Genomic DNA, 16,354 nt, shown 5'->3' on the forward strand with positions numbered 1-16,354 from the left:
GTTCTTCTTGCGTTTAAGAAAACTCACAAACCATACGACTCTGGTCAACGTCCTTTCAAAATAAGAATGTTATTTCAGAGTGGAGCGTTGTGGAGAAGCAGAACTGCTCTCAGAGCTCCTGTCCCCTCCAGGACGACCGTGACCTTTGGGAAGGCGCAGTGCACGCCTGTGACTCCACTGGGCCTCCACGGTCACAGATGGGGCACTTTTTTCCAGACCATGTAATTTAATTCCAAATAAAAAAAATCTCCTGGTTTACTTTGTGTCTGTTTTGCAATTGTTTCAGATCATTCCTACCAACCGGCTTATCAGCAACGCAACCCAAGCATTAATTCAAGGGACATTTCTAAGGCCTGCACGTGTTCTCCTCCAGCTGCTTTCCTTTCTCAGCAGCTTTAAGCCCCAATCACTCCCCCCTGCCTCTCACTATGGCTATTCACTGTGGAACATCAGCTTCTCAGAGCGCTGCTCTGCAAGATTCAGCCCCTTCCACAGCAGCCATGGATGAAAGCTCTGGCTGCAGCTCAGAGCTGGCGAGATGACCTCCACCCACCTGCACGCCTGCATCTCAGGCATCACACCTAGCAGCACACACAGCAGCCTTCTTGGTGAGCTGTCCTCCTCCCTCCAAACAGGCCTTCATGAGATCTTATTTTTTCCCTAACATAAAAAAGGCTTTCAAAACTTTTAAATAAAATACCGTTTCTGTTTCAGTCACACTCACTGTCTCCTTTAGGGCATCTTCTGTTACAAGATTCGTGGTTGCAATCCCTTCCCTATCACCTTTTGTACAAGGAAATGCTTGCCCTGTGCCATTCACTTTGCTCACTTGTCAAGAGCCACATCTTCCTCCAAGTCTGAAGCGACTGCCATACTAAAAATCAAACCAGTCAGACAGGAACGCAGCGGTTCTCACCACACCATTTGACACAATGTAAAACATCTACAGAAAGCAGAGTGCACCGAGCTGTTACAGTTGCCCAAATGTTTAGACAAACAATACTCCACTGCTAAAGACTCCAACCCGAACACACACAGATAGCAAAGCTGCATTTAGCCCTACTGGGACTGAGAAAATCACCTATGAATATGAAAGGAAGCACATGCATAACTTCAGGACCACAACCATAAGCCCTACCAGGCAGAGCTATCTGTGACACTGCGGGTACAGCACGGCCCTGTCACATTCCATCACTCATGAACAACAAGCATCATTCCCACAACTGGGAAGACAAAACAAAAGAGAATCGCTGCACTTGCCAAGAAGTGCCACAGACGGCCCTCAGGCTGCAGGTAAACGCCGCGCCGCACACCAGCAGCAGCCCGGGGCTGCTCAGGCCAGAGAAGCAGCACTCACCCGCATCGGCAGCCGGACACTTGCGGATGGTGAAGATCTGTCCCAGGTCCTCCTCTTCTTCAGGGAGACCCTTCTGCAGGCGCTGCAGCTTGCGGAGGCTCTCACTCCGCTGGTGTTTCATGGAGCGCACGTGCTGGATGAGGTTCAGCTTGGCCTTGGTGGAGTAGTTACAGAGGACACAGTGGTAATAGCAGCTTTCACCCTCAACCCCGCTCTCGTGATGCTGAAGGTGCTGCGAAGAAGAAAGCAGAGAGATGTGAATTTCCTGCACCATCCCCATTCTCTCTGGGTTAGTCCACTACAAACTGCTAAAAGCCACCTGGGAATTAGGTAAGAAAACGCTTTTTCAGAAAGAAGCACTAAGATCAAGGCTGCTTATTCTGAAGATACCACACGCTGCCCGGATTAAAGAGCAGGGAAAACAGCATGATGAAATGAGCACAGAAAGGAAGAAAGGAAGAAAGATAGGCAGGATCAACTTCAGTGAAAGAAAACACCAGATCCTGCATTAACAACCATCCACAACACACACGTAGCTGATTCCTCCATATTTAAAGCTGGGGGCATTCAGTTTCACATCAAACAGACGCACCCTCACTGGGAACTCGGACCCCCACTCAGGAGCCGCCCCGGGGCCCGTTCTGCACGGAGAGTACCCGTCACCCCCGGACACGGTGCTGTCACAGAACAGATGATCTGAAAGTTTACTTTGATTGCCTGGCAAAAATCTATCCACTGCTTAGCAGAGAGGTCCACAGTGGGACCGTACCAGAGCAGTGAATGCCTATTCCGTGTCACAGAGCCCAGGGAGGCAGCGACTGTCTCTTACAACCCACCCCCAGAGCAAGCATAGGAAAAACAGCTACCGAAGGGCACAGGAGGCTGTTTGCAGCACAGACCTACGTTACAGCTAAGCAGCAACATATGCCAGCTCTGACCACCCAACCTCAAGAGCCCATGTTTGGCTTCCATGTCACCACGTGGAACCTTTCCTCACCACATGCTTTGCTCAGGGCACATAAGCTGGGCAGCGTGGATACGATCTCAAGGTTTGTCAATCAAAAATATTGTCTACGTGCAGCCAGGACCTTCTGGTAAAAATTCTGACGGGTATTATCTCAGTTACAGTTCAGATAAGATTAAAGACATATTACCCAGCTCTGTGTGCTTAGCTAACACGGAGGAAGGAGAGCCCTCTGAGTCTAGGAATGATTAAAAATAGGACAGGAGCTGATGCCGAGGCTTCTGATTGGGAGTGCAAGAGAAGGGAATAAATGTATTCTAGATCTGGCTAATTAGACTAGCCTCTTTTGGGATCACGATGTATTTAATTAAATTCACTGTAATATTTGAAGAATCCACCAGGGCACTAATCCCACTGGTGCCCTCCGAAGATTTTTTTGCTGTTTTCCCTCATAAGAACTTATTCCTCCCCTTATTTCTATTGTTTGCATGCATTACCCTCTTCCTGAGCCAGAAAAAGAGCAACAGCTTAAGACACGAAAAGTGAAGGTTAGTGATCCAGCCACCAAAGCCGTGTGGCGGGCAAGCACAGCCCTGCTCAGCCAGCCCCGCTCTGCTTCCATCCCATCCCTGCAGTAAAACCTCCTCCTGCCCCATCCTCCCACAGGCTGCACCTCCTCCGCTTCTTTCTTCAGCTCAGAAACGCATCGGGGACACAACCCGTCCTACAAACACCTCCTCTGGGGACAGAAGGCGTCAAAGAGATTAGAAGAGGCTCTTCGGCACGATGGCACAGAAATCCCAAGTAAGCAATCACAGAACCATCTGGTCATGGGTTCAAGGAAGCATCAAGGATGTGGCTCTGTGGGAACCAGAAGCACAACCCAAACTGCTGAAATGCCTGCCCCCATCACTGCCACAGCGTGCTACCTGCCACAGCGTGCTACCTGCCACAGCGTGCTACCTGCCTCTGTGTGCTACCTGCCTCTGCAGTTCACGTCTGTCTTACAGCAGAGGCCAGAATGAGACAAGGCACAAAAGGAAGGAGCTGTGAGTTACTGGAAATGATGGGACACCAGACATTAAGCGCCATTACTGCCCATCATAATGTGAATCTTTCCCGTTGTGAGAATCTATCCGTATCACAGAAAACACTGAAAATATTAAACTAGAACTTTGTAAGAAGACAAACCAACTTGAAAATCAAAGGAATACATCGTTCCTAGGAAAACCAACTGACTTCTGTCAGAGAACATTGATTTCTGCACGTTTGAGCAGGGTGTTCACCTCCCTCCCTTTCAATGATAGGAAACTTCCAACATCTGGTTCTTCACGCATGGCATGCAAAATATTGATCAGCTTTAGTCAAAGCTCCACTTTAAATCAGAAACAGACAGAGGAACGCTCTGATGGAAACCATACGGCTCACAAGTAACGCTTCCCAGGGGACAGGAGCTGTTCCTGTATATACACAAACCGCAGCACACCACCGTACAGCTCACAACACCCTTCCCTGCACACTGATCACACCAAACCTGCCCCATCTTCCACATGGGGAATGTGTGGATCTGTGTGCAAAGCTGCGCTCTCTCAAGATAAAGTATATTGTGCAAATATCCCATTTAATTCATTGGCCATCGCTGCTTCCCCCTGGCCTTTACCGCAGACCTTGCTGTCCGGAGCTCCTACTCCCAATCACTTATGGAAAGAACGATGGGTAATTTCCTGCCGAGCACAGGTGGTGCTGCAGGAGGCAGCAGAGTGGGCACGGAGCAGCGCTGTGTGGGACCGTCCTGCCTCCCCACCCCACGCCTGGCTGGGAGCTGATCTCTGCTAATAAGGAACAGCGCAGCCACGCACACCACGTGACTGTGGAAATGTGACTTTTAAACAAACCAAGGAATGACGCCACGCTCCACTTTCCTCTCTCTCCATCTCCATCCCACACGTCCCCAAACTGTTTATTTTATCACCCATCTTTTCCCCATCCAGCCCTGCCGCACCCACCATATTTTTCAGTAATCAAGGAATTTAATGAAACAGCTGCATTAATCTGGCTGGCTGCAGGCGCTGCTCATCCCCATGCCACGTACGTGGACTGATTTCTCAGAGATAAGACTTGATAAAAACAGGACTCACGTGGCCACCACAACACCAGCAATACGCTCTCCTGCCCAGCAGCTTCACTGCTGTTTGGGAAGGCAACATTCACCACTTCATGCAATCACTAAAAACTTCTGTAAATGTTTTAAAGAGAAATCAAACCTGGGTCTCTGTGTTAGGTTCCACAGAGCACAACGAGCTCAATCCCTGCAGTCACGATGCTTATTACAGTGCTCTGTTGCTGGAAAGGATGAAAGGTGTTTCCCAAAATCTACCTACAACGTTCAGTGGGTCAGACATGTATCTGAACTGCACCCCTAGTTCCCTAAAGAGGTGCAATAATCACTTTGAGCCACCTTATGCTTCTGAGTGTGAGATGGGAGCACCGCCCTGACCTCCTGTGCACACCACAGCCCCAGGCCAGCACAGCCCTGCTAACCCATGGCAGCCTCATGGCATGCAGACACAAGGCAGCATGGCAGGGATAGTGCACGGCCTCAAACCACGCCTGGTCCACTAAAAGCCGATGTCAGCCCACAGCAGCACATCCTCAAGAGAGAAGGATGCCAAGGGGCAGACTCTTCCTCAGGGTGAACACAGGCACAGGTAATTAGCGGGGCTTGGTAGGAAATGTCTCACACCAGCAAAAGCTGTGCCCAGGATGACACGCTCCCAGGGAGCTGGAGGTGAGGCTGCAAGTTCTCATGGAGAGGAACTAGACCCACAGCAGACCTCGGCAATGTCTGCCGCCCCCCCCCATCTGCTGCATGAGATAAATCACACATTCCTAGAAGAGAAGAATTTGAATATTTAATGAAAGTCAGGTGGAAGCAGCTGCCTGCTCCTGACCCGTTCCAAGTACTCCATAAAAGTCAGGGCTGCCCATCCGTCTTGCTCTCCTTTCACACCTGCGGGCCTGGCTGGAATTTCCTGCAGCTGCTGGGAAGACGCACAGGTCCTGGAAGGGCTGCAGTGCTGCAACCTCCCCAGCCCAGATGTTGTGGAAGGAGGAGAAAATCGATTCTCCATACAGCAGGTTCAAAAGATGAACTTCTGCTCCTCCGTATTCCAATGGCCTGCAGTTGTTTACTGCTTCTGAAGAAGTAGTGTTACAAAACCTTTGGCTCCTTGCAGCCTCCCCAGCACCTTGCATAACAGCCCCCCCCCAGCAGCCTGCCAATGGCCACATGCCACTGCAGCTGCAGCAAGCTGGATGGCCTCACAGTGAGCACTGCCGCCTGCCCCAAGAGTTCCTCAGTATCATCCAAGCCCCCTGTAAACACCACCACCAAATGAAGACACAGAGATTCTGCACAACAAATATGGATGTTGATTTTCTTTTTTAGTTTCTTTCTTTGTTTTCCTTCTAAGAAGGCTAGAAAGGCAGCACTCTCTCCTGCCAACGAGGCTGACATACTTGATGCAAGGCCCTGAATCACACAGCAAGGCTGCAGGAGCACTGCTACGAGCCCCAGGTAAGAGCCAGTCCCTGCACTCCACCCTCTGAAAATGTACTTGCACATTCAGAAACAACAAGCCCCTCTCCTCACAGAGGATCCCAGCAGTACACAGGGCAGCTTAGCAGAGACCTGACACGCTTAGGGCAAGGTCAGAGGTATTGTACATGGCAGAACAACTGCCACCATCTCCCAGAGACAGCTGAGCACCCCTGCAGAACAGGAGCCATGTCCTGGGTCTGGGCAGGGACACAGGCACAAGGCTGGCACCAGCTACCCCAGAACACCATGGGGGTCCCCCAGCAGCCCTCTATGTTTGCTCCACCATCCCTTGAAGTCTCATTAAAAGCCAAATATCGCTCAGCCTAAAGATGGAGAGCTCAGCATGGATTTTACTGAACGTTAAATCAACCAGCAAGCGTAGCCAGCAAACTCTGTGGCACTTTAACTTTAAATAATGCAATAATTATTGAATTTCCTTTTTATAACCGAAGTGCTGGAATGTAAACAATGGGGCTGTAATTGCAGGAAGGGGGGATCAATAGAGGCAATCGTTTTCAGCCATGTTAATTGTAAATACAATTGCTCCAAGATGTCAGCCTCGTTCTTCTCGCTCCCAGAATCATCCTAACGGATGACAGAGTCCAACTTTCCCATTACAGCTGTTCGTTCCTTTAAGAGGTTCTCAATCAGGTCTGATCAATCTGTCAAGATAATGCATGGAGTAAGTAAGACTCTTCCAAACACAAGCTCCCAATCAATAGTCCGGACCTGCTTAATGAGGAGGGGCTAAAGCCCAGAGGGAGGCACAGCCCCCGCTCCAATCCGGCAGCTAACTTCTTCACAGGGCCCTGCTAAGCCCATCAGCTCTTAACGAGGACATTGTTTATGCGGGCTGTGACCAGCCGATCTCCTCATACTCACAGTCCCCCAGGGTCGGCTGACAAAAAAATGACAGAGACTAACAGAAAACAAGAGCCAGGAAAGGTTTAAAGTAACCTCCGTGCCACACACACACCTTTTTAATTGTGCAACAGACTTGAAAGTGCTAATTAATCATTCCTTTGGAGATGCCAAAAGATGAAAATGTGCATAGGAGCAGGGGAAGCCCGACAGCTTTGCTACCAAATTCCCCACACACCTGAAGGACACGTCTGCAGGTCAAGCTGTGCTCACAGCTCCACATGTCAGCCAGAAAGCTGCTGGGAAGAGAAAAGATGCACAGGGCACCCAGGTCACAGAGACGCCATTCTGCATCTGTGCTACTTCATTCTGGTAGCACATGTACCGCTGCACAGCTGGGCAGCACACCATAAGCTCACTAACGCATGGAAGGGAGAAAAGAGAAAGGTCCATCTGCTGTTCACTGCCACAGAACTTCCTTCCCTCCCAGTGCTGCACTACAGGAGCGGTGACCACAACGCGTCTGTCTTGGACAGCTGCAACTTTCAAGAATCTTCCAGATCCCCAAAATCTTCACGGCTCTCCCCAGGGAGGCACTGGCATAAGCACTGCTATATGTGGAGATGAGCAGGGAGTGCATGTATCGATCTCACTAATTATAGTGATAAAAAACAAAGCACAGCTGAGAGTACATTTCCTATCAGCTGTTCTGGAAAGTACTGCCCTCAACCTGCGCTCCTGCTCTGGCCACAGGCCTGCTGCTCCCAGGGGGCTGCATGGAGGTTCGCTGCTGCTCACTGTGCCCCTCTGACAGACAAGAGCCCCAGAACCTCCCCATGAAGCTACAAATGAGGCAATGACACAAACTGAACATCACGTGGCTGCTTCTGCAGAGCAGTGCAGTGGTGTGGAGGTGGTGGGGCACCTCAGGAACTAACGAGTTACCCATCGTCCAAATCAGCAACATCTGGCTCCTGGGGAAGGCAGCATTTGGTCACTTCCTATTTTCCACAGAACTTGTCATCCCTGGAGCTATATGAGAGAAAAGCTATACTTTGTTTTTAAAAGCAGTGCCTAGGAAGTATTGCACGGACAGTAACAGGATAAAAACAGCAGCAAAACGTTTTGCACGACAGAACCCTGTCACTAAGGGCAGGCCAGTCTTCTGGTCAAGGCTCTTCTAGCTCCTGGAAACAGCCAAGAGCTGAGGAACTCCAGAAGGCACATCTCTCCAGGCCTTGGGAAAAGCAGCAGCAGAACAGCTGAACGTGAAGACAAGGTGTTAACCAAACACAGCCTCAAAGATCCCACTACCAACTGCCCTTCTGTAACATACTTTGTATGGGTTCTTTAAAATAACGACTTCAGGGCAAGTTGTTAACCTGTGAACAAGCAGGTGAACCAGAGCAGCCTGTGAATATGGAGTAGCACTGGAAAAGGCAAATTACATAATAAAAAGGGCTGGGAGGAAATCTGAAAGTCAGCAGGATAAAAATCTGTTGTCCACATTGCAATTATATGACTGCCGAGTGATTGAAAAAGGCTTTCTGTAACACAGAACACAAGTGGGACAATCTGCACAGGCGATGCATTACCTCCTCCCGCAGCACCAGGGATGGCTGTGTTACCCTCGGCAGGATGATGCAGAGCAGCACACACAGCACTGGGCTGGGAGCGCTGCCTCAGAGATGGAGCAACTGTCTGAACCCCCTTCTGTGTGTGGAGATGCTTTAAGATAAGAAATAAACTAACGCAGGTGAAAATGCCATTTTACACGTTTTGGAAGTGAAACCGCCACTTCAACTGAAATAACGTTCTTTGAATGTGGAACTTATGCTTCAGCTTCACTTGGCACTTCAGATTTCTCTCTAAGCCAACAACCACACCGCTCCTGCAGCAGCTCCTGCTCTGATGCTGCTTGCTCCAGCTGTGCACCTGATTTTTCAACAAAAACTCTGAAGTCAACACGTTTCCATAATTCATTACTTCTTTACTTTGAAATACAATTAGTTATTTAAAGGCAATCCAAAACAAAGCAGAGCCCACACATTATTCTTGAGAACAAGCTGCAGCTCACGCGTCCTCCTTCAGTCCCAGCCCCTCCTGCAGCAGGTGCACTGCTCCTCCTCTTTGCTCTCAGTACTCAGTACTCCTTCCCAGAAGCAGGAACGCTCCTTGCTCCCTCCCAGAGGAGCTGCACCCCACAGGGCCCAGCCCTCAGCAAGCAGAAGGAGGGCAGCAGTGGGATGGTCCCCAAGGAGTCCTCCACAGACCTTCCAAGTTGTGGTTCAGCTCCTGCTGCCCGCAGTGCATCACGGCTGCCACGTGCTCACACTGCTGCAGGGCTGTGCCACGGGGAAAGCGATGCCAGAAGCACACAAAGCTCCTGTGGACCTGCACACAGCAAAGGGACCGTTGTAATAATGCTCCAAAAACCGTGTGGGAAATCGAACCAGCCACAGAAAACCACACCGAGTTTACGTTATTTAATAAAATACTACAGACATAGATCAACTCCCCTCGCCCAGTATTTATTGTTTCATTTATCTCCAGAGAAGTTACAAGCGTTATGATAGACTGAAGATTTCCTTGTTTTCATATAGTTTCTTTATAACTTCCTACAGCAACGTACCACACCGAATCCCAACAGATAACCATACAATAACAACAACAATACACCAGACAATTTTTTAATCCTCTCCATAAATCAAAGAATATCAATACCAAAGAGATGGATGACACGAGCTCCCTTCATGCAGGCCAGCCAGGATGCACACAGGAACAACAGACCAAGCTCAGCCCTCACCACCAGTGCTCCCAGAGAAACACTCCGAGAAACGCTTCCCCACTTTTCTCTGACCAACTGGGACTCAAGTACAATCCAGGCTGGTGAACTCCCGTCCATGTGCTCGGCACAGCATCCCAGCACAGCAACACATCGCTCTAGACACAGAGTCCTTCCAAAGCACCATCTGCTCTAAGCCATGAGGATCATCAGCACCTTCTGCTCAGTTCCCCTCACCAGCACCCCACACAGCACATACCTCCTCCTCACTCAGCACCCCAGTCACGCTGGCCTTACAGATCAGCTCAGGACAGCCCTGGACAACACGCTGTCTGTGCTCTGGGGCATGCCAAAAGTTTCTATGGTGAAAGGAAAGCCAGACAGTGGCAACGTGGCTGGTTTAACTGTGACGGTGTAAAGGCACACACCCAAAGGAAAGCGCACCAAATGAGTACAACACAAGAGGAAACACATAGTAATTCCAAGAGATTAGATCTGGGCCTTGAATGTGAAGGGAAAACTGGTAGGTTGAGATAAAAACCAGTGAAGCCATCCCAGTAGAGCAGCCCTTCTTCTGAGGTATAGCCCATAGGGCCGGGCACCAAGCTGGGCATCTAAAAATCACAACCTTTGATGCAGCTCCTGTGCTTCTGCATAGCCAACACACAAGGATAGGAGCATCATTTGATTTCAGACAAGCACAGTGAAGGTAAGTTCATTAAGTGGCTGTGAAACACACAAACAGAACACAGAGCACCACAGAAATGCCCATGAGAAAATAAATAATTCTTCATTCAGTGAAAGCTTTGGATTGTATTAGACAAAGCCTGGGGCAATGCAATGAAAGAGGAAGATAAAAAGAAACGGAATAATTACTCATTCACAGAATAAGGAAAGGATCCTACTGGAAAAAAATATGTATGGAAATACTTATAATTAAAAACTACCATAATGCCTGCGCACAAAGGAAGGGCTGAATTAAGGCAACCTGAAGTATGATACATGCTACATTGAAGACTGCTGTGAGAACTTCCATGAACTGAAGGGACACTGATGTGTCCTAAGAACTGTGTAAATAAATTGAGGCAACTGCTCTGTACCCCACACCACAAGCAATCGCTCCGTAAGAAAAGCCTCCAGGGGCTGCTGGCCCCCAGCCTCCCAGCTGCAGCCTCTCCCACATGAAACTGGAAGAGCTCTTCAGCCCTTGAACAGGCAATGGTTCCTACACACATTCTCTGGCCCAGATTCCACAGAAAGGACGTGCCAGTGGTCCACAACTCACAACAGATCTGCTTGGCTTGTGCGTTACACACACATCCCCGAAGCAGCCTGTGATCTACGCATGGGCTGATTTTGCCACAACAGGCTGTCAGCTTGTAGGATTGCCAGGAACAGAGGTAATTTCTTCCCATAACCCCCAGACGCTGGTTAAGTGCAAACGTGGCCTCAAATACCCTGGAAGGCCGGGGCTGGCACAGCCTTGCTTCCCTGATGCAGACTTTTCCAAGCCCCTCAGTGGAAAACGTCAGTATAGGTTGCCCAGTTTTTGATCCCTCCATCTAGCACTCGTGCAAGGTATCATCCTTAACAGAAGGGCAGAAACTAAACCTGTACAGCATGGGTGGTGAACACCAGGGAATGCAGGTTCCCTAGTGTTGATGTTGACACCCCATCCCTGGAGACTTTCAAGGCAAGGCTGGATCAGGCCCTGGGCAACCTGATGTGGCTGTGAACATCATCGTTCACAGCACAGAAGCTGGAATAGGCGGCCTTCAGAGATCCCTTCCAACCTGAAGAATTCTAAATGACTTGCACTTCACTATCAGAAAAATTGCAGCAAGTGTAATTGCGCAGGGCTGGAGAGCTGCCCATGGATGCTGACGGGCTCAGCTGCACCGCCAGCACAACCCTCTGAGCACCATGCAAATGGGAAACTGCACCTGAAATAGAAGAGACAACCTGAAATAGCTCCTGCTCCCTACCCTTCCTGTCACTCTCCATTGCTAATCGCTTTAAGGCAAAGAAAAGCAGTTGCAGCACACAAGGAGAGCACAGGAAAAAAAACGAGATGTGCACCAGAGCACATTTACAGGTTGAGCTGTAAGCTTCCTGAGCTTGTACACAATGCTTTCTTTAGGTGCAACAGTAACACTGATTTGTGTATCAGAAGTCCTGTGTGTATCTGAAGATTAATTCAATTGTCACATCCTTCTACAGGGGACCCTAGAGGAGGCCAGAATTGCTCTGAATATTAGTTCCCAGCTATTCCCTGCAGGGGAGACTATAAAAAGGAAAAAAAATAAAAATAATGGAAAAAAAAAAAAGGAAAATACGGATCTTGTGGAAGGCCACTGAAGAATAAAAACAGTGATGACAAACGCCTCTGCTCTCTGGTGCTTCCTTTGTTCAAGAGTATCCACATCCACTTGTATTTCCTGTATGCAGGTAAAGAAGCTCCTGGGGAAAAGCCTGGTGCACTATTTACTGGTTTTAACAACTCTAGATCTGCAAACCACCACATCAAGTCTGTGGAGACACACGTGGGGTAAATGATAAATACTACAAAGGCAGCACTGCGCAGCATTAAGATTACTGACTGACTGTTGCAATCCAGAAATAAAATGGAAGCAGCAAAACCTTTTGGGGAACAGTGCCCACTCACTGCAGAGAAGCGTAAAGCGATGGTAGATGTCTAAATCCTATTTATTAAATTGCAAGTATAACTGCATTTGCTTTAGTGACATTAAGATGCTTAATTCCAGTAGCATGTGAGACGAGCTTTTTTGCACAAATACATACAAATACAGCTCAGAGCTGGTGCCTGCTATTGAAGAGCGTTTCCTGTCCTGATAATCCGCCCAGCCCAAAGACAGACATTTTAACAGGTCTTCCTGGGCAATGCAGTGGATATACCAGAAAATCCAGGTCAGTAGAAAACAAACAGAAATAGTTTTGTGAAGAGGTATGGCAACAATAGAAGTAGGGGTGCTTCTCTGTGGGACCACAAGAAACACGCACAGCAGATAGCTGCCTGTAACCTGGACCTTGTAGCCTGAAATACACCATCTGCAAGACTCCAAAAGTCTTTGCTCCCCCTCCGCCTATGGCGAATGCACACTCAAGAATGAGCTCTGACACCCGGTCTCCCCAGAAGGACTCCCAGCAGTGCACAGGCATCAGCAGCAGCTCAGCTTCTAAGAATGCAGCTGGTGGTCAAGAGCCAAACCACTCAGAGTACGGTCTCTCTTCATATCTCTTCTGGGCACTGCTCTCCATTTACATAACATGCAACACAAGCAGGAATACCTGTGGCCACCCATGGAAGTAAAACCCCACCAACACAGCATGACCACATACAGCCCTACAGCAGCGAGCAGCCTGCAGCAGCACGAAGATGGGAGCACACTCAAAGGCAGCATGTGACAGGCAGGGCAGGGAGGTGGTGCTCACCCCACGAGGGCTCCCAGCTCCTCACTGCTCTGCGTAGGGATCCTCCTTCCCCAGCACACACAGGAATAAAAAAACATGCCAAGAAAACCCCTCCTCCTCTGAGTCAGGGTCAAAATAGGAGGGCAGGGCATGCAGAAGGGTGCGTGGTTGCAGGGCGGTCTGGCAGGACACAGTCTGCCCGATGGGGCAGTGACACCAGCACGACCCCAGCAGTGGGCACTGAGAAGTCGATCGCCCCTCACAGGGGCAGGGAAGCCCCAGCCCAGGGCTGGCAGCACACACAGGGCCCAGCTCCAGCACAGGGCTGCCCGTGCCACAGTGCCCTGCCAGCCCCAGGGCAGCCACTGCTGCACGTGCCCGAGCACGGCTGCGAGCTGCAGAGCCAGCACGCCAGCTGTGAGACAAGCGCTGTGCTCCTTCCCCACCAAAAAGCCCGAGGCCTCCTGTGTGTACGCTAACCACAAGTCTTTGAGAGGCTCGTGTATTTACAAACCGAGGCATGTTGAAATCAAAGGGGATACCATATGACATAATTCACATTAAAATGTCAACGGGCTGACAATTTATAGAGCCGATCCACCAAAGGTGGGGGAACTGAGACGCAGTAATTGTTTAATTCTCACTTAAACCAACAGCAGCCCTACCTCCAAAGGCCTCGAGGCGTTGACCCCAGCCATGATGCCAGCAGCTGGCGCCTGGCCAGGCATTGGGGAACGGCATTAACTATCGATAGGGACCTCCTGCAGCAGGGCACGGGGCTGGATGCGGCCCTGAGAAATGCTGCCCGCACCACAGCAAGAATCTGCCTCTGTGGCAAAGACAACCTGCTGTCTGAGGGCAGAGACCCCTTCCTGTGGGTCAGCAGCTGGCGGTGCCCGGCCAGGCTGCCCCTACCCAGCACACAACACAAGGCAGCCCTGACCTGCCCATGCTCCAGCACACACAGTGCTCCAGACACACCACTGCAAGGCATTCACAGACTTTTTACCCCAAGTAGATCTCACAGCTTTGCTACATCCCACACGTGGTGCTGTACTGGGCAATGCAGCACCTGGGCCACCCTGCCTGGCTCCTGGCATCCTACAGGGCTGCTGGTGACACAGCTGGCAGCCTGCAACGGCACGGAGGGAAGGCACGAGAGAAATATGCACTTGTGGGAAGAATGTTACCTGAATAAACCACAGCCAATAAATTTTCTATAAATGCTGGCTAATGCTGTCCCTTTGAGAGCAATGGGAAGGGACTGCGCGGGCTCCAGAGCCCTCTGCACAGACTTGCTGTCTGTACATAAACAGTAACACCTCATTCTCTCTTCTACCTCATTAACTGAAACACATTAAAACAAGTGTGCACTGGGAGCAGAAAATGAGACTGTTAAACCAAGCTGATATAATCCTCATCAGCTGTGGGAAATGAGAACACATCCATTACACTGAATCAAGTATGCCAACTGTGATTTACTGATAATGTTAAGACCCTGAGAAAGATGCTCTTTCCCTGGACCGCACCTCTGCTGCTTCTTTCACACACACCGTTTCACCCGGCGTCTTTGGGACCATGTCACCTGCTGCACCCAAAGCAGCAGCAGAGTATTCCAATTCCAGCAGCCATGCTTTCAGAGCAATGCTGTGGGCCTCTGACCCACACTGCAGCCAGCTTCTGTTCCCAGAAGGAATTCCCACTAGGCTGCATAAAAGCAGAATAAGATGCTGAACTAGAAGGATGCACACCCAGAAAACATCCCCCAAAAAAGTGCTATTTAGGGACCAGTCTCACAATGGGATGATCAGATGCAGCACGGCAGTATTCAACAACAGCACCAGTTACCTGGGTTAGATACACAGCTTAAGCTTTCACTACCAGCCCCAGCGATACCAGCCTTCAGAACAGCGCTAAGGAGACAGAACTGCAGGGTACGGTCAGCACCAGCACTGGGTTGTTCCCAAAGCCCCGAATCCTCCAGTTTCATATCAAACACAGCAGACCAAATCACAGGCTGAGCCCCAAAGAGGTGACAGGAGCTGTCACAGAGAACACTGACCTTCAGCTCCGCATGAGGATAACAAAGCATGCCCCCCTCCTGGTGGGGAACCCTCGGTCACAGCCACTGCCTGGACGAGAAGCAACTTGCTCAAGATGTCAGAGAAACGTTCCTGCCTTCATTTTTTCTTACCCTGGGGAGACACAGCAAGGGAACCTGCCCATGGCACAGGAGCTGCTGGCTGGAACCAGACCGACTGCATTTCACATCAGACAGACAGCAGCTTCAGGCACTGCAGGAGTGCGCTGGATTTGAACTGCTGACCTTAAAGGAGAGGCTCAGGTTTCCAAATCGTGCTCTCCTCCAGCCAAAGTGCGCTCCTGCAGCACCGGGCAGCAGTCTCAGCTCCCTGACATCGCCACCTCTCTTCAGTACTTCCACATCAAGAATGTAAACAATCTCCCTAATACTTGCCACTGCTGTATCAGGTGTTTCAAACCAACGGCACGCACCAAGTGGTGCTTCTCCGTGTGCAGTTTGTTTTCAGCAAAGTCTAGACTGAACTCCAGGGCTTCACTTCTTGATATAAACCTCGTGAAACACAACAACAGCAGTTTCCAACAGCCTGTGCAGGCATTCCGAGCAGCATCCACCAAGTCTGTTTAACCAGCATGATGTGTGCAACAGAATCACAAAGAAACAGGCATTTAAAGTGACATCTGTTGGATTAATTAGCTGTGTAATTAGCCTCCCCTCTGTGGAAATAGGCTTTGTTACTGCCGCCTCAAACTTCCCCAGGTGATTTTCTTTGTAACTCTCGTTCTCCAAGCATGAGAAAGAAGAGTGGGTGGGTCAGGGATGTAATGCATATTCAGGAAAAGAGGCAGAAATAAAGTCTGGAGGCCATTATGCAGCTGAAGGGAAGCGACAGCAGGCCAGAGGACCCGAACCACCTCACAAAGGTACTGAAATGCAAAGATTGATGCACATGGCCTACTTGGAAGTTCTGTAACCATGGGATGAAAGGAAGGGATAAAACACTATTTATTTATTTATTTATCATTCTCTCAAATTAGATCAGAGCATCCCAGCCTCTGTCTCTAGTCTCAGCTCTTCCTGCCTTCCCTGCCTGAGATCTGACTCCCAACCAGCTGCACTTCTGCCTGAGCCTCAGCACCCTGCTCTGCAGGGCAGGCATTCTGCGTGGGGCAGTGAGGCAACCAGGATCCTGGGAGTGACTGCACTTCATGGGTGATTCAAATGGCCAAATAAAGAGACCTTCTTAGAAATCCACATCCCTATTTTAACTGTGGGGCAAGAGATGGATGGAAGGGATCAAGACACACATTTTT

The 16,354-nt window shown here is 49.8% G+C and overlaps 1 protein-coding gene across 6 annotated transcripts in view; it reads right to left on the reverse strand.

The window, feature by feature from the left end:
* ZFHX3 (zinc finger homeobox 3) overlaps positions 1-16,354 on the reverse strand; it is a 323,012-nt gene that overhangs the window by 61,335 nt on the left and 245,323 nt on the right. For all 6 annotated transcript variants that reach the window (XM_072346221.1, XM_072346222.1, XM_072346224.1 and 3 more), the window contains one exon: positions 1,358-1,589. In XM_072346221.1, the coding sequence (XP_072202322.1) occupies positions 1,358-1,589 (232 nt within the window). The remainder of the gene's footprint in view (positions 1-1,357; positions 1,590-16,354) is intronic.

Source organism: Excalfactoria chinensis, chromosome 11 (genome assembly GCF_039878825.1).
Source record: "Excalfactoria chinensis isolate bCotChi1 chromosome 11, bCotChi1.hap2, whole genome shotgun sequence".
Lineage (NCBI taxonomy): Eukaryota > Metazoa > Chordata > Aves > Galliformes > Phasianidae > Excalfactoria > Excalfactoria chinensis.